Source organism: Poecilia reticulata, linkage group LG10, assembly GCF_000633615.1.
Source record: "Poecilia reticulata strain Guanapo linkage group LG10, Guppy_female_1.0+MT, whole genome shotgun sequence".
Taxonomy (NCBI): Eukaryota; Metazoa; Chordata; class Actinopteri; order Cyprinodontiformes; family Poeciliidae; genus Poecilia; species Poecilia reticulata.
Genome location: NC_024340.1, coordinates 14,701,583 through 14,718,298, shown reverse-complemented (window position 1 = coordinate 14,718,298; position 16,716 = coordinate 14,701,583). Strand labels below are relative to the sequence as shown.

General features: G+C 37.5%; 2 protein-coding genes across 2 annotated transcripts; both read left to right on the top strand.

Annotated features, from left to right (window-relative positions):
• Window positions 1–218: 218 nt before the first annotated feature.
• Window positions 219–3,104, top strand: cdx4 (caudal type homeobox 4). The gene is made up of 3 exons (XM_008420785.2): window positions 219–654; window positions 1,551–1,696; window positions 2,796–3,104. Exons 1-3 carry the CDS (start codon window positions 219–221, stop codon window positions 3,027–3,029), a joined length of 816 nt encoding a protein of 271 aa, XP_008419007.1. The 3' UTR covers window positions 3,030–3,104.
• A 3,808-nt stretch (window positions 3,105–6,912) lies between these two features.
• Window positions 6,913–16,183, top strand: chic1 (cysteine-rich hydrophobic domain 1). Its single transcript, XM_008420786.2, has 6 exons — window positions 6,913–7,096; window positions 9,107–9,161; window positions 10,813–10,968; window positions 12,554–12,610; window positions 13,049–13,108; window positions 14,491–16,183. The coding sequence occupies exons 1-6, from the start codon at window positions 6,948–6,950 to the stop codon at window positions 14,539–14,541; spliced, it is 528 nt and encodes a 175-aa protein (XP_008419008.2). The 5' UTR covers window positions 6,913–6,947; the 3' UTR covers window positions 14,542–16,183.
• The last annotated feature ends 533 nt before the right edge of the window (window positions 16,184–16,716 follow it).

Here is a 16,716-nt window from a genome sequence, read left to right as displayed (position 1 = left end):
GTGTACCTTTAGCTTCTTGTCATTTGGACGCATCATGTAAAGCTGGAGACAAACTGCATTTCACACTGGGAAACCATTTGGACTACAAAGAGCGCAGGGATCGACGCTAACAGTTGGCAGGGTCAAAATGTCGCCGTGAGATTGGCTGCATTTTCCCCTCTGCTGCTGAAAAGAAAAACTTTAGAAACCTTTTTTTTTTTTTTTTTTTTGTACAAAATATGTACGTTGGATACTTACTGGATAAAGAAAGCGGGATGTATCACCAAGGGCCAGTAAGAAGATCGAGCATCAATCTTCCTCCACAGAACTTCGTTTCGTCTCCACAGTACCCCGACTTTACAGGATACCATCATGTGCCAAACATGGACACGCACGCACAATCCGGGGCCAGTTGGGGACCCTCGTATGGCGCCCCGAGAGAGGACTGGGGTGCATATAGTCTTGGACCTCCTAACAATCTTCCTCCCCCCATGAACAACTCATCTCCTGGACAAGTTTCTTACTGTTCGTCCGAGTACAGTCACATGCACCCCCCCGGAGCTGCGGTGCTGCAGCCGCCGCCGGACAACGTTACTGTTGCACAGCTTTCTCCTGAGAGAGAAAGGCGCAATTCATACCAGTGGATGAGCAAAACGGCACAAGCATCTTCTACAGGTGAGAACGTCATCTTGGACAGACGTAGGCCTCCATTTTGCGTCATAAATCTGGATTTTACGCAGACGCAAGCCATCTCCCATAACCTATGAAATGATCCCCGAGAATAAATCTATCTATCTGGTGTTTATGAACACGAATATAAGTGATAAATGTAATAAAGCTACAGCTTTGCCAACTGTTCTATCTGCTGTTGTGGGTGGATATTAAAAATAAAAAAAAAAGGTGTGAGGAATCGGCGCCGTGTCCAGTTGTGATGTTAATGTCATTATTCCTGGAGTTGTGAGCTTGACTTCCTTGTTACATTGTTTGCTGCTTCCATCGCTGCCAGTCATATCCACTTTGATATGCGCCAGATTCCTTCCCCAGAGTCACTACTTCACCCAGAAAGAGTCACTTTTTCTCGGCTTTTTCCCACACACACGCAGCTGGGAGCGTTTATCCAGAAATAAAATAAGCAGATTGTTAAACTGTCTCAATATTAAATATTTCCAAATAAACTGTTTTGCATTTTAATTTACTTTATTTCTCTTTTATAGCTCAATGTAAAGTCGAATACATCAAACAAATTCAGTTGTTTCACAGTCAATTTCCACATATTTGTTCCTAACTTCAGTCTTTGCTTAATAACAAAGAGAAAATCGAGACCTGGTTCTTTGAAATTCACTTTGTCATCAGAACCAGATCAAAAGCAGCTCCATTTGCGTATCTGAGGAGAAGATGTTGATTTCAGACGCGGCTGAATAACGATGCGGCGCTCAGATATGCCTGGCCGGTCCAGACAAGCAAGCCTGCCCAACCTGCTGTCTGCAGACTCACGATCATTCAGATAAAAACAAACAAATAAATAAATAAAGCCTTCTTGTCCTCACCGGATCCATTTGTCTTGTTCTCAGGTAAAACAAGAACGAAGGAGAAATACAGGGTAGTGTACACAGACCATCAGAGGCTGGAGCTGGAGAAGGAGTTTCACTTCAACAGATACATCACCATCAGGAGGAAATCCGAACTGGCTGTCAACCTGGGTCTGTCGGAAAGACAGGTATGCATAAAAATACTCTCCTGCGTAATGTTGATCCATATCCATTCAGAAGAGGTGTAATATGTCAAATTATTACCAAAGCTTGATAAAAAGGTGGCAAAACGTTGACAACATTGGCTGTAATGTGAACATAATGTGGCATTTCTCCAGTTCATAGCACAAAAATGTGTTCTTACAACTGTATCGCTTTGTTTTCTGATTTTATGTGCAGAGAAGCAGAAAAAAAAACAATTTTACAGATTTTATACATGACAATATATGATTAGCATTAAATATAGCGTACTTCAGCTATTTTATGTTTTAAAGACTTAATAAAATGTGGCAACATTTCCTCTAAAATTCAGGGAATTATTATTCAACTGTCTGAGCAGTTTCAAAACAAATGCTTATAATACGAAGGTTGTTGTTAACATTGTTTTACATTATTTCATTGAAGAAGAAGAAAAAAGATATATCAAAACGTCCTCTCTATCTCGATTTGTTTATTTACATCCTGTGCAAGTTTAAGAAAAAGTTTTATGATAAATGCATGCTTTCTAATATCCATCTGTTTTTATTTGTATTTTAAATACTGCCTTAACAGAGTATGGTATTGTTTCTTTAAATATACTGGATGTTAGGATTTATCTTGTTTATTGTTTTTGACAAAAATGGCTTAAAAGGGATTTTAAAATATATGTATTGTTTTGTTTATTTGTATTTTTGTGTGTTTTTTTCCTTTATCAAAAACTTTGGAAAATCTTACGAAAATATTTGGAGTTTACGCCAAAACCCCAATTTATTTTTATATATTAAAACCGAAGGAAATATAACAATCTAATTTAAAATTAACAAGCTATAGATTTTACTCAATTACAAAAATGTAAAGTGAAATAAATATAAGGTGGTTTTACATGTTCAAAAGAAGAAGAGTTACCTATAATATAATATAATATAATATAATATAATATAATATAATATAATATAATATAATATAATATAATATAATATAATATAATATAATATAATATAATATAATATAATATAATATAATATAATATAATATAATATAATATAATATAATATAATTAGTTCTGAATTTCACTGTTTCTTTTCTCAGGTGAAAATATGGTTTCAGAACCGCAGAGCGAAAGAGAGGAAGCTGATAAAGAAGAAATTGGGTCAGTCTGACGGCAGCAGCGGGTCTGTGCACAGTGACCCGGGTTCCGTGAGCCCTCTGCCGGTGCCGGGCTCCCTCAGTCCCACGGAGATCCACAGCTCTCTGTACCCTCCTCAGGGAATGAACACCTTGCCGTCTATCAGGAATATCCAGCAGGTGACTGTGACTCAGTAGAACAGTCCAAATGTGGACCGTCCGGTCCGCCACCTCTCCTAAACCGAGCACTCCAACACGCTGACATGCGGGACACTTGATGGGCAGCAGAAGGATCCGAACTCCCAACCCGCTTTGCTATTTTTTTGTATGTATGTTTGTTTGTTTGTTTGTTTGTTTGTTTTGTATTACAACGACATGCTGGAGGCTCTTGAAATATTACTTTTAATAGAATAGTTCTAATGAAATGGGAAATTTTTTTCAACTCCAAAAAAAAAAAAAAAGTCAAAAAAATCTTTTAAGTTGTTTGTGAGTTTATAAGATATAAATATGGTGCTTTGTTTGTGAGGAAGTGTATGTGCTTGATAAAAATGTAAGAAGAAAAGAGTCATTCCGGTAAAGTTTGAACCGATGCGTTTACTTGACAAATCATTTTTCACTTGTTTTTTAGCACAAGAGCAGCTTTTAATGATGCGGGTATATTGTCGTCTAATGGCAACTTTATAAATGTAAATAAAGTGTTTTTGTACAAGATTTATCACCTTTTATTTCCTTTTTTTTAAATAATACATTAACAGAGTTAGACCCAACCTAAAATATGTTTGAACTCTTATTTTCTATTTGCTAAAACAAGTGTGAGAAACAAATCCGCTCCAATAAATTCAAACATTACATGGCGAGGCACCTTTCGCTGATCAGTGATTTTTAATCAAATGCGGTGTAAAGAAATTAGCATATTTGAGGTTCAATAGAGACTGCAATTCAATTTTTTAATATTATAAAGTCTAGAAGTGTTTCTGTCTATGTTAAATGTGTAATTTCACTGTTGGAAGTAAGATCCGGTTTTATTCGAGGTGTTGCTCCACTTTTTCCAATTTGACATGTCAACTGCGGCTTGTTACTTTAGAAATAAGTTGATCTATAGCCTTTGCCCTTGTGGGATTTTAATTGGTTAATTTATTACGTCTGAGTGGAGGACTTCCGTGTGTCAACTCTCTGAAAGATTGTTCCACTGTTTTTCTGTCACGATGGACGGCGAAGCACTTTCAGCTCTTGTAAATCCGAGCGCGGTGAGGCGATAAAACTTTTCAGCTCTGGTTGCAAGAGTTTATGGTAGGCCATTTTACCATATAATCCAATCAACTCCAATCGCTTTTTTTGTTTGTTTTTTCTTTTTGAAAGTTCATGTTTGAAAGACCTCTGAAGCTAAAATATTATTAAAATAACCTTCCCACCAGTTATGAAAAAACGAAAGACTTTTTACTCTAACTGAAGGAAAAGGTTAGGACACCCTAACCCTAAAATCTGTGGCTATCTCTGCATGTTTTGAGTCATTGTGATGTTCTAGGGACTAGATGCAGCTTTAATCTCATATTTTCCCTGAGAAGCCTCTAATACACCATAATAATGCGGAGCTTGCCAGCAAAAGCATTCCCAAACCTTGACTCTTCCACCTCCATGTTTCACAGTATGAGGCTCTTTACCTTGGATGTTTGGTTTATATTGAACAATTTTAGACTAATCTTTCCAAAGAAAGACGTTCCAGACATCCTGGTTTTTGTTTCTGTTCTCTCTGGCGAACCTCAGCCTGGTTCTCATGTTTTAATTTGATAAGTCAACTTGAGCAATCTGCTTCTGATTGTAGATCTACTTCGACAATCACATTTTAATAACATTTTAGGGTTTTTGGATACCTCTTTTAGCATCTTGTGGTTTGCTCTGAGGATAACGGGATGGCCAAATGTTGGCAGCTGTTTTGAATGTCCTCACCTTATAGACTACTTTCTGTGAAGTGGCAAGGCTTATTTGAATTGTATAGAGCTCTTAAAATCCTTTATAAGCGGCTGCAGATACCAGACAGTTTTTTTGGATCTGGGATGAAGGAATGTTGTCACACCAGAGCTCAATGCATTCTTGTAGCAAGCTGAAAATCTTGATGTGCAACTAAGATTGCATTTATTTTCAATCTATGCACTGAAACACGGCACAGGGTGTGCTTTTGCTGTTTTAGTTAGATACAACCCAGCAGGTGTACAAGAAAATAGTTTGTCCCTGTAACTTTCCCCATTTTAGATGCATGGCAGCCATATTGGATTCTTGTATTTCTGCTTGTGGTCGTTAGGAGTACAAATATGACATTGACACAACGTTACAAACCAAGACAATTTGTTTTAGTCATTCCTCAATGTGGGAAAGACAAGAGAGCATATTGAAGTGAGGCTGATGTAATTTGATCTTCATAAATCAACAGATGCTTACAAGTAAACAGATAATTGTGTCTGTATCCATCGAATTAGAGCAAAAATGATAACGTTTAAAACGCCTTAAACCAGGACCAAAGTTTATCTTTTCAACATTCACAGAGAGAGGGGAACGGTAATGGAGGTGAAACAAATCTAAACTCTCGCCAGGACAAATGGCACCTTCTTTTTTGGATAGATCTTTTACCAGAGTTCATATTTACATTTGAGGGCATTGCACCTTTAGTGTAATTTTTCCAGTGGCAAATAATTTCACTTTTAGAAATAATATACAACAGGTTTTAAATCACAAACACATCCTCTTTTCCTAGAGCAGCACTGGCGATATTTGAAGTGCCGAATAAATTTTAGAATGTAGCTTTTACTAGTAATTATTTTCAGAAAACACGAATTAATACATACTTCAAGATTTCTTTCATAAATATGACCCCACAAATTCCAGCTGCTTCAAATTTCACAGTATAATCCCTGAATAAATATTTAAGATGTTTGAACAGGCAGTTTGTATTTGGAAAATGAGTACATGGAAACACATCTAACATTTAAAATAAGGAAATTTTAAATAATTCTACTATATGATCTTTATTTCATGATATTACTAAGAGCATTTTATAAATAATGTTGCTTTTTTGTAGCACAAATTTTTTTTTAAAGTAGATTCCCCCAGATATGTCACAATGACATCCTGAATGTAATACTGATTTAATATCCAATGAAAACATTTGTGGTTGGATGGCAGGACGAAGTCATCTTCTCCATACGGAGCAAATACCCTGGACTTGCATCAAGTGCAGATGTAAAGAAATCCTTTTTCATGCTTTTTGTTCTGAATTGGGTTTTCTTTGTTAATGAGCTTTACCTTCTGATTAGTTAATAATATATCAATTATAAGATATATAATATATTCCCTATTCATTCCTCTTCGCACCCACATCCCGTTTTGGTGTTTTGCACTTCTCTTTTATTTTTGCACATTCCCACAACTTCTATCTTTGGTTGAAAAAATTGATTGGGAGTACATAATGAGTGTTATTGAATATTGGGAATTATATGGGGGCTATTCACTAAAAAGGTCATAGTAAACTTTGCATTATCAGATGATATTATTACTTTAAGTTTCATAAATTTGTTTGTGATAATCAGCTGGTAGATTTTATGAGCAGTGGTTTCTCACGGTAAGCATGTAATCATAAAAAACTCAGTATTAGTGTATTGAGTCCAGCTTGCATCATCATCAGAAAGGCTAGCGCTACGCTAATATGCTGCCTGGACATGTTGCAGTTGGTGGGAGACTGATGAAAGGCTAAAATAACATTACAGTTTGACAATGTCTTCCACTCTATATATGAAGCTATTGTTGAACTGGTGAGTTTCTCCAGTGACTGACTGATGCGTCCTAGGTGCACAAAGGAGCATTATCACAGATCCTTTCTCTGCTAGGAGCGGTAGGACTTTAACAAACTCAATAAGTCTGTCTAACTCTGCTATTATTGTTTTGCTTTGTTTTTTTTTTTTCATTTAAAATGATCTTCCTGATGTCAACTTCCCACACAGTAGGACATTAAAGGATATTTCTAAAATCTTCTTTTTCTTTGAAAGAGCCAAGTCTGCCTATTGCATGACAAACTGTCTTGCCATACCAGGTTCCAGCTCTTGTAAATCTGGACGCAGCGGGGCGATGATGAGCGTCTTACAACCCAACATGGCGGACTTTGATACCATTTATGAGTTAGAAGACGAAGACGATGAGCACGTAGTGAGCGAGGAGCACTTACAAAGATACTGTCCGGAGCCCGTGATCATGCGAGGGGCCGGGCACATCACCGTGTAAGCCGCGCTGTGCTTCCCCCCCCCCACCCCCTCTTGTTTCTCTTGTTTGTGTGACGGGGTCGCTTTGTTATTTCCACACAGCCTGCATAGCTGAAGCTAGCCTGCTGCTACTACTAGCTAACGTCAAAACACAACAGAAACAGTTGAACATCTGTCAAGTCGAGGAGTTAGCGCACAGTGAAGTAACGGCTATTTGTCACCATGGCAACCGTTACCTGGACCGGCAGTTGGTATTCCAGTTAGTTATGTTTACACGAGATTAACCGTTAGCTAGAAGTCTTATCACCGAGCAGCAGCCGTCAATCTAATGTTTTGAACTAACATTATCAGTTGAGTTTAGTGTCTTAATCTGTCAGTTTTTCCTACATTTTACCAAGTTTAAATATAAAAGCTATGAGTAGACACCCCGCTGGACAACTGATGGAGTCTGTTGCACTTTAAAAACTCTAACTAAGTGATAACAAGGCTAAAAAGCATCTCACTTCAGCATCTTGTCATCACTACCGGCTGCCTCTTCATCTTTTTATATCATCCATCTCATATACTCAATCCCTGTCACTTTATTGAACTTGTCAGGGGGTGTTTGTTCTGTTTGGGGTACAAAACATTTCAAAAACAAACCACAGTGTGGTTAGATTTGTAGACACATCTAGTCTTTATTGTGCAAAAATGAGAGTAAGAATATAATTGTGCAGAAAAGTCTTGCTGAGGCAAAAGTATTTAATATGTATTCTGCTTTTCCTTTTTCGTCACACTTAAATATGTCAAATCATACAACCAGTTTTTTAATGTGAGACAGAGAACATTAAAACTTTAAAATTATTTAAATTAAGGGGAAAGAGCTACTCAAATCAGCCTGGTGACACACTAACAAACCTGATTAAATTATGTTATTAGCCATATTTTTTAACGCTAATCTAAATTTCATTAGCCAAACTCAGGCTTGATTATTTCCAAACCAAGAATTTACTCAAACATAAACTGTCTGATAGCTTGACGTTGGCTGAAAAAAATACCAAGAACAGATGAAGCATCAATTCATTGGCATCTGTCTGCCTGGAAAGGGCTACCAAGCCATTTCTAATTTCTTGGGAGGCCAACAAACCACAGGGAGAGACATTATACACAAAGAGAGATAAGATTAAACCATGGTAAACCTTCCTATTAGTGGTGACAAACCAAACCTACCCTCATACAACAAGGAGCAAAAGATGGAGCAAAAATGGCCTCCATGGTTCCAGGACAACAACCTTTCTAACAAACCAAACACAAAACTACAGCTTACATTTGTCAAAAATATTGTCATGATCCTCAAGACTTTGGGGAAAATATTTTGCGGACTGATGATAGTAAAGAAGTTCTTGGAAGGTGTGTGTCTTATAAGCTTGTCAATAAGCAATAAATCAATTAATGGCTCAGTAAATTAAAGCTCAATAATTTGCATGATTGTTAATTTTTCTTTTTCTAACAAAATCTGGATTACAAAAGTATTCAGTTGGTGCATTGGTCTCAACTAGTCCTTTTTTGAAGGACAATTTTGTTTACAGAGACTTCATAATTCATTGTAATTATTGTTTTGTTGATCATTTTGGATATTTAAAATATCTTCCTGTTCCAGTGTTAAATATTCATCAGAATTTAAAGTTTATTGATCTTTCAGACTATGTTCTTGTGTTATTATGCCATTATCATAACATTACTTGAAAATGGCTTCAAAATCACAATATTGTTTAGAGCAATAACTTCTGGGATAATTTATCATTGTTGGCAGAGCAGTATGACAGCATTGGTTCATCTTTAGCTACATGACTGAATATTTTCTGCAATTTTAGTAAATGATTGAAAAGTACAATAACAAGCTCATTAATCTAATGAGGAAAATTATGTTTTTGTTCATATTTTCTGTTTTTAACATTATTAAGCTGTAGAAATTATTAAATTAACTGCACCAACTTCCCTGTGTTTCAGCTCTCATGTCAAATATTTTTTCCTCTTCTTTTTTTCCAGGTTTGGATTAAGCAACAGATTCGACACAGAATTTCCCTCTGTTCTCACAGGAAAGGTACGGTTTGTCCTTATTATTTTTTAAAGTTTTCCTACACTACACTCTTTCATGTTAATTTCTGTTCAAACCCAACCGGGATGAATTAAGCAATTAAAGCTGCGGTGGATCTTTTGTTCTGCTGGGCCTTTAACGGCCCTGACTTCCCCAGACCGGCCCATTCAAAGTTTCCTGGGTTGGTTTGATCTGATGCAGATGCATTATAGGCAGCGTGGCAGAAAAGAGCCTGAATGTGCTGCAGTCCAGCTCTGTCAATGAGTAAGCCGTCCATTGGTGCTCGGCTGGCAGGGGGATCATCTGTTTCTTTTTTTTTCTTTTTTCGGAGGGTCGAACTCCAGGTGATAAAATAATGAAATGAGGATTCTGCCGCAGACAGGGGAGCTTCCTGGGTCGGACGCTGAAACACAAAAAGGCTGCGGGGGGAAGAGCAGGCCGAGGGAAGTGTAGGGCAATAAAAAGCACCTTCAGTATTGTGACCCAGGGTGACATGTGATGGATGAGGTCACAATTATGATGATTGAAGGGTGCAGATCAGACCCTGCTGGGCTTTATTCTGAGTTCTTTAGCTGTTTGCAAAGAGACCTTTGCATCCTGTCATAAAAGATTACGACCCCTGTTTTATGGCGTACAGACTCGGCGAGGAATGAGCATCCATTCAAGTTGTTTGGCCAGTGCTGCCACAGGCTCTCAGCTTATCTCTCCTTTGACTCCCTGCTTTGCCTTGAACAGTCTGGAGCTCAGTTAGCAAGTCTGGGTGTAGAATAAAGAGATCCCATCTCTGGACAACATCTGCAAACATCTAGCCTTTTGGTTTACTCCAGCTCTTTGATCCTTCCTCAGCACAATTAAGCACCTTTTAGGTCAACAACACTGAGAGACACTTGCACTGTCCCTCTCCCTTTCAGCTGTTCTTTAGCTGCACATCTCCTCTAGTGCTGTAGCGGTTAATCTTAATGAATTATTGTAATAATTGTCAACTAATTTGTAGCGTACGCTAATTTACATTATTTTAATTTACTTTGAACGCACAGGCTTCTGTACTTTTTTGACGTCATTTGTTTCAGATGTTTCCTTACAGGGTTAACACCTCGTTTCTTTACAAAAGTAAGAAATAAAAACAAATAAGTCTAAGTAATTTCTGAAAACAGCTCCACTCAGCTATAACGCCGTGGCGTTCAGAGCGCAGGAAGAATCCCAAAATTATTTTACTGTTTTTGACAAAACAATGTAGCAAAGCACCATTTTAAGTTCATATAGCCACTATAGAAGTAAAATAAACATGTGAGTTAAATATGTCTATTTATTGTTTATCAGATGCAACAAGTATCCAGAACTGATGGCAGTTTTTATTTTCTTTCTTCCCAAAAGATGTACATGAAGCATTAACTTTACGTAACATTGATTAACACAGAATGTTTTTTGATTTATTGCGTATTGTGACAAAACTTTTTTTCCAAGTGCCATAGTTTAGTTTCACATCCTTCAAATTCTGCATATAAAACAATGAAAAAAAAATTCATTCTCTGCGTCTTTTAACGTTTTAAAAAAACTTGCACGACAAATCTGGAAGACATGTCTTTTTCTCTTTATCTGATTAATCGTCAGAATGATCAATAGATTAGTCGATACTTGAATAATTGTTTATTTTCAGGTAGCACCAGAGGAATTCAAAACCAGTGTCGGCAGAGTGAACGCCTGCTTAAAGAAGAACCTGCCAGTGAACGTGAAGTGGCTTCTCTGCGGCTGTTTGTGCTGCTGCTGCACGGTGGGCTGCAGTCTGTGGCCCGTCATCTGCCTCAACAAGAGAGTAAGTCCGACTCCGACAGCCTGACATCAGCTCTGATGCACCATACGGCAGGAATTTTATCCAGATGTTCTCATTCCGACAATCTTAGGTCAAATTTACAATAATCTTAACTGATAATCTTAAATTTAGTATCCAAAAATTGTACTCAAGTAAGAGAAGCAATACTTTAACATGTTTTACTCAAGTAGAAGTAAAAAGTATTTGGTGAAGAGTCTAATCAAATACTGAGTAACTGATCAAGTAATCAATCATTTAATATTTAGAAATATTAAATTCTAAACGGACCAAAATATAAAGTTAAGTGGAGTATTTGGTATTTTAAGAACCAAAATGATAATAATTCATATAAGTTACAAAAAAATAACAAAATCAGGCAGAAGATTTTTTTTCCAAATCAGTTTCTTTCAGTAAAAAACTCCTACAAAAACTGCAGGTGTGTGTCTGGTGAATCTTTTGTTAAAACATGTTTGTTTTTCATTCAGTGGGTAGAAAATCCAGTAAAATTACTCAAAAGTACTCAAGTAAAAAAGTACAATGTAGTAAAAATACTCCTTTTTCAAAAAACTTACTCAAGTAAATGTAATGCTACTTCCCAACTCTGGTTAAGGCTGATCGGCTCCAGTCGGACCGTCGGGAACGCTCCGATCTAAAATCAGGGAAATTCAACATGTTGGACTGTCTTGGCCCGATATCACAGCGTGTGTGAAAACGTGGCCCGTTGAATCAGAAAGCGCGGTGAGAATCCCAAATGAAGAGCAGCTGATGAGTCCGGTGAACATCAGAGATGGAGAACCGACTCATTTACTCGTTAACGCAAATGTTTGTTCAACCAAAACAACAAGGAGAGAAACTGGATCGAAATTATATGGTTATAAGTTTACACTTTGGTCAAGTTACTTTAGAAAACCTCTTAATCCCAAGATTTTTATCACCTGTTACAATAAATTGTCCCAGAAGTTACTGTGATAAATAGTAATATTGTCTGAGACCATTTTCAAGTGATATAATGGTAACAACATGAAATGCACAAACACATCCTCAAAGATCAATAAACTTTAAACTCTAATGAACATTTAACACAGGAACTGGAAGACATTTTAATTATCCTAAGTAAATAAATAAAATGAAGAAGTATCTGTAAACAAAACTGTCCTTTAAAACAAAAAAAACCAAAAGCTTTAAACTGAAGACCTTTGCTGTTCAGTTTTTGGTAGAAACAGAAAAACGATAAATCATACAAATAGAAATGATTGAGTTTGTTCTAATTTATCATGCGATTTATTACTTATTGTGGCAGGCCTAATCACGTGTGTTTTCTCTCAGGGTTTGATTTTCAAATCCTGATGGTAATAACGGCTCATGCTCATGTTGTAGCGATTCTCGCTCTCCCGGCACAAGGTGGCGTCATGCAAAGGTTGTGTTACTGACAGCAAAGTGGAAATTACTGGCTGGTAAATTGGGGAGTTCAGTCCATAAATCCTGAAAATGGGGGCAGTTTCCTCCTACCTGTTGGAGCGTTTGATTGACCTGTGATTCATGTCGTCTAACGTGCATCTCTTCATTTTTGTTTCTTCTTATTCCAAAGACAAGACGGTCAATCCAGAAGCTGCTAGAGTGGGAAAATAACCGATTATACCACAAGGTGAGACAGATGTTAACCTGTACATTTGCCTGTTGTGTGCATGATTTGTCTGCGAGCGGAGCATCATCGTGACGGATAATGATCATTAATCTGTTCTGCAAACTGCGGTCTGCCACAGAGGTCTGAGAGGGCCGCGAGGTCGGCAGTAAAAGGCCGTGTTAATTTTGTTTTGTCTCACAGCAACAAATTACAGCTAGTAGCCGTGCGGTGAAATAAAGGAAGCTCTTCGGGGTGTCTGGCCACGGCTTGACCTCCGCGAGACCAGACAGTCCTGCTCCTGAATTCCCCCGACGCTAAAGAGGAGATCTCAGACAGATTCTCCTTCCTTTCTGTGTGTGTGTGTGTGTGTGGGTGTGTGTGATTCGGTCGGGGGTGTTTGAGTGTCTTTGTTTCTGCTGAAGAGCGGCGGAGATGTTCACTCCTCTGTTCTCCCTCCAGCTAGGGCTGCACTGGAAGCTCAGCAAGAGAAAATGTGAAAGCAGCAACATGATGGAATATGTGAGTTCACCGACGGACATTAGCTGATAAGGTTTATGTGTCATCAGCATAAAAACGATCCAACATAGAGGCAACTTTTACTTTAGTCATCTGATGATTAATTGGATTCATTTTTTTTCCTTTTTATTCAAGATATAAACTAATAATTCACTTTTTTGCCCTAAATGTAGTAAAAGTGTTCCTTTAGTAAACACTGCAGCTAAAAAAATACTTATGTCAACATGTGAAAAACTCAATACTTTCTGTGTGACTTATCAAAATCATTTGAATTAATTGATTAAAAATAGGATCGCAAAAGGTGCTTAATAGATTTCTTATTACAGAATTTGAACCAAGTTTTTTGAAAAGTTTTGTGTCAAACATTTTTTACAAAGGGTGTTTTATTTAATCTTAATTACAAAATGTTTATATTTTCTGCACAGATTAGTTCAATGAGGACTTAATATTGATGTTTTTAAGTGTTTATTGCTGTGTGGGAGACGGAAATGCCAAAGAAATTAAGTATCTGTCTACTTATCTTTTATTTAATTCGCAAAGAAGAATGAGATATATTTTAACTTTCTAAATGTGCAAATATGTCTTAAGTTTTAGTTCAATAAATTATTTACACCTGGAGGGAATAAACACGGGCTGCACAGTGGCGCAGTTGGTAGAGCTGTTGCCTTGCAGCAAGAAGGTTCTGGGTTCGATTCCCGGCCTGGGGTCTTTCTGCATGGAGTTTGCATGTTCTCCCTGTGCATGGTGGGTTTTCTCCGGGTACTCCGGTTTCCTCCCACAGTCCAAAAACATGACTGTCAGGTTAATTGGTCTGTCTAAATTGCCCCTAGGTATGAGTGTGTGTGTGCATGGTTGTGTGTCCTGTGTGTCTCTGTGTTGCCCTGCGACAGACTGGCGACCTGTCCAGGGTGACCCCGCCTCTCGCCCGAAACGTTGGCTGGAGATGGGCACCAGCAACCCTCCCGACCCCACTGAGGGAAAAAGGGTGCAAGAAAATGGATGGATGGATGGGAATAAACACACATCTAAACCAGACTTTATTTTCCTTCTACTCCACAATTATTCACTACTTTGTGTTGAGCTATTGCAAATAAAATCCTAATAAAATACAATAAAATGTGAGAAATTATAAAAAAATTATAAAAAATTATAAAATGTAGGAATATTTCTGTATACTTACCGTCTTTTTGGGTTTTTTTTTTTTAAATGTGTTGTTTTCTTAATCACTTTTGGTGGAAAATAACTTTGGCCATTGTTATAGGAAGGTGATGATATTCTAATTTATTGAACATGGCTGCCTAAATACCACTTTGCATTCCTTGCACATTGCTTTAAAGATAAAATATTTTGCCGTTTTCCTGTAAACCGTTTCCTTCTCTCTGCAGGTGATTCTTATAGAATTCCTTCCTAAATATCCTATATTCCGACCGGACTGAGGAGAACGTCATCAGACCGGATGGACGGCCCTTCAATCTTATCCTTAGTGCCTTGTATGTATATATATGTATGTATGTATGTATGTATGTATATATATATATATATATATATATACACACACACAGTGTGTTGGAATAAGGGTCAGGCGTCTCTCGTGACGACCCCGTACATCTCCCTGTACTTTGTACAAAACAATTTGCAACACTGTCACTTTGCTTTAGAGCAGATTTTGCACATTTTCTCCCCGTTTGTTGATGATGTTGCACTCTGATTTTATTTTATCTCATGTGTTAAAACGAGTAAAACGTTTGAAAAGTGCATTTACCCCAAAGAACCTTCAGCCTGGTAAACCAGTGGCCCCTTCCTCGCAGACGAATGTGATGCCTCCACCTTTCCGTGACGATCCTTGCCTTATGTACGGTTAGATATTAAAGTATAAATCGATGTAACTGGAACCGGCTGGATCCAGTTCTTAGCAGGTAGACGAGACGGCGTCCGTCTCCCCCTCCATGTTGTTTTCGTCTTTATATTAACTCTTTGTACCTGGGAATTAGCTAGTACAAGAAGTTGACGTGTAAATACCATGGTAGGATAAGCTGTACAGTGGTATGCCATTGTTTACATAAAGTTTACTTAGTCTTTTAGATTTTCTTTGCCAATATATTGCTGTACCATAGTTTTGATTAATGAAAGATGTCTAGTTCATATGGACCTGTTTACCTTGTAAGCCATATATAGTTACAGTGTATCTGATGCCAGGTTATTGCACTTGAGCCCAGAGGAGAATCCTGATATTCAAACAAATTGTCTTTCGGTGGGTTTTTGCCAATGATCGATTCTATAGATATTTTTTAATCCTTCGATTTTGCATTATTTTTGTAGTTTTGTATCCGTCTGTGCCGTGTTGGAAGCACTTCACTTTGTTTCGGTCATCATCCTGAGTGATTGTGTTACTTTTCATTTAAGTCGGGGGTGTCCAAAGTGTGGCCCGGGGGCCGCTTGCAGCCCCTGGACTGATTGCGTGTGGCCGCTGACTTCAGTTCAAGAAAGATACAAATTTGATAAATGATAAAATAATCACAAACAAGTAAAATCTTCTTACAGTAGAAAATATTTGCTAAAAAATAACCATGTTTTCTCTTCAAGAACCAGTAATATTTACTCAAAAGTTTCACCAAAATCTGCTTCTAATTGATTTAATAAACTTAACTAAATACAGCAAGCATTTTCAAAAAAAGATTGACCTAAATCCTGATTTTATTCATTTTTTTTCTTCCTATTCATACCTAGAAAATTTACATAATTATTATTAAGGAGCATCTGCAGAACCGTTTTTAAGTTTTGGATCTAGAATAATTGACACATCATTTTCCAGCAGCAAATCTGACTGTTTTATTTATTTAATTTAAATACCGCTTAGTTGATTGTTGATTAGCCCATGTGACAAAAGGTTTGGACACCCCTGATTTAAGTCGAAACATTTCCCGGATTTCATTTTATTAGTGCCTCTGGAATAGTACCGTCTCCTTTGTGTGCGAAGGAGACTCTGAAATCCTCCTCCCGATATTGTTACAGTTCATGTAAATGTTCGTCACCACGACCTAATTCCTCTGGAGAGAGAAAATAAACTGTTGATTTTCACCGTTTTTGTTTCTTCTCTTAATTCGTTCTGCAACCCTTCGAAGCTGCAGCAGTTTGTCATGTTTAACAAGGCGCTGTATCGTTAACTTTAACAAGATGGGCTGCAATTACTTGACACATTTGTAAAACGTAGGAATGCTGTTAGCATAACCTGCTGCTACTAACTAATTTTACAGACCGGTGGTCAGAGAGGTGGAAGCACGCTTCACTGTTTCTACTGTATCTTAAATACAAAAAAACTCCCCTTGCACTCAAGTGGAGACGTTTTATGGTCCTTTGTTTCCGTTTTTCCATTCAATCTTGGTCTTAAGGCAGTAACTCGAGTTAGTAAAGTTTAGTAAAGTGTAGCAGTAAAGTGTGCAAAAATTAATCATCCGAGTGTTGTGCCTCCATCTACTTGTATTCCAGGCATTTTAATAAATATCTTAATTTTTGAGGAACTTCTGATTGGTAATCCATAACTTTCTGTTTCCTGTGTAAGTAGCAGATAAATGGCACAATGGGGCAGGATGTTTTTATAAAATGCCATCTAC

What these genes read in the sequence shown, in the direction of transcription:
- chic1 (XM_008420786.2), top strand. Translation starts at nt 6,948, where the DNA reads ATGATGAGCGTCTTACAACCCAACATGGCGGACTTTGATACCATTTAT. An exon ending in GGGGCCGGGCACATCACCGT is followed by an intron (nt 7,097 to 9,106) that starts GTAAGCCGCGCT and finishes CTTTTTTTCCAG; the next exon opens with GTTTGGATTAAGCAACAGAT. An exon ending in GCAGCAACATGATGGAATAT is followed by an intron (nt 13,109 to 14,490) that starts GTGAGTTCACCG and finishes TTCTCTCTGCAG; the next exon opens with GTGATTCTTATAGAATTCCT.
- cdx4 (XM_008420785.2), top strand. Translation starts at nt 219, where the DNA reads ATGTACGTTGGATACTTACTGGATAAAGAAAGCGGGATGTATCACCAA. An exon ending in GGCACAAGCATCTTCTACAG is followed by an intron (nt 655 to 1,550) that starts GTGAGAACGTCA and finishes TCTTGTTCTCAG; the next exon opens with GTAAAACAAGAACGAAGGAG. An exon ending in TGGGTCTGTCGGAAAGACAG is followed by an intron (nt 1,697 to 2,795) that starts GTATGCATAAAA and finishes TTCTTTTCTCAG; the next exon opens with GTGAAAATATGGTTTCAGAA.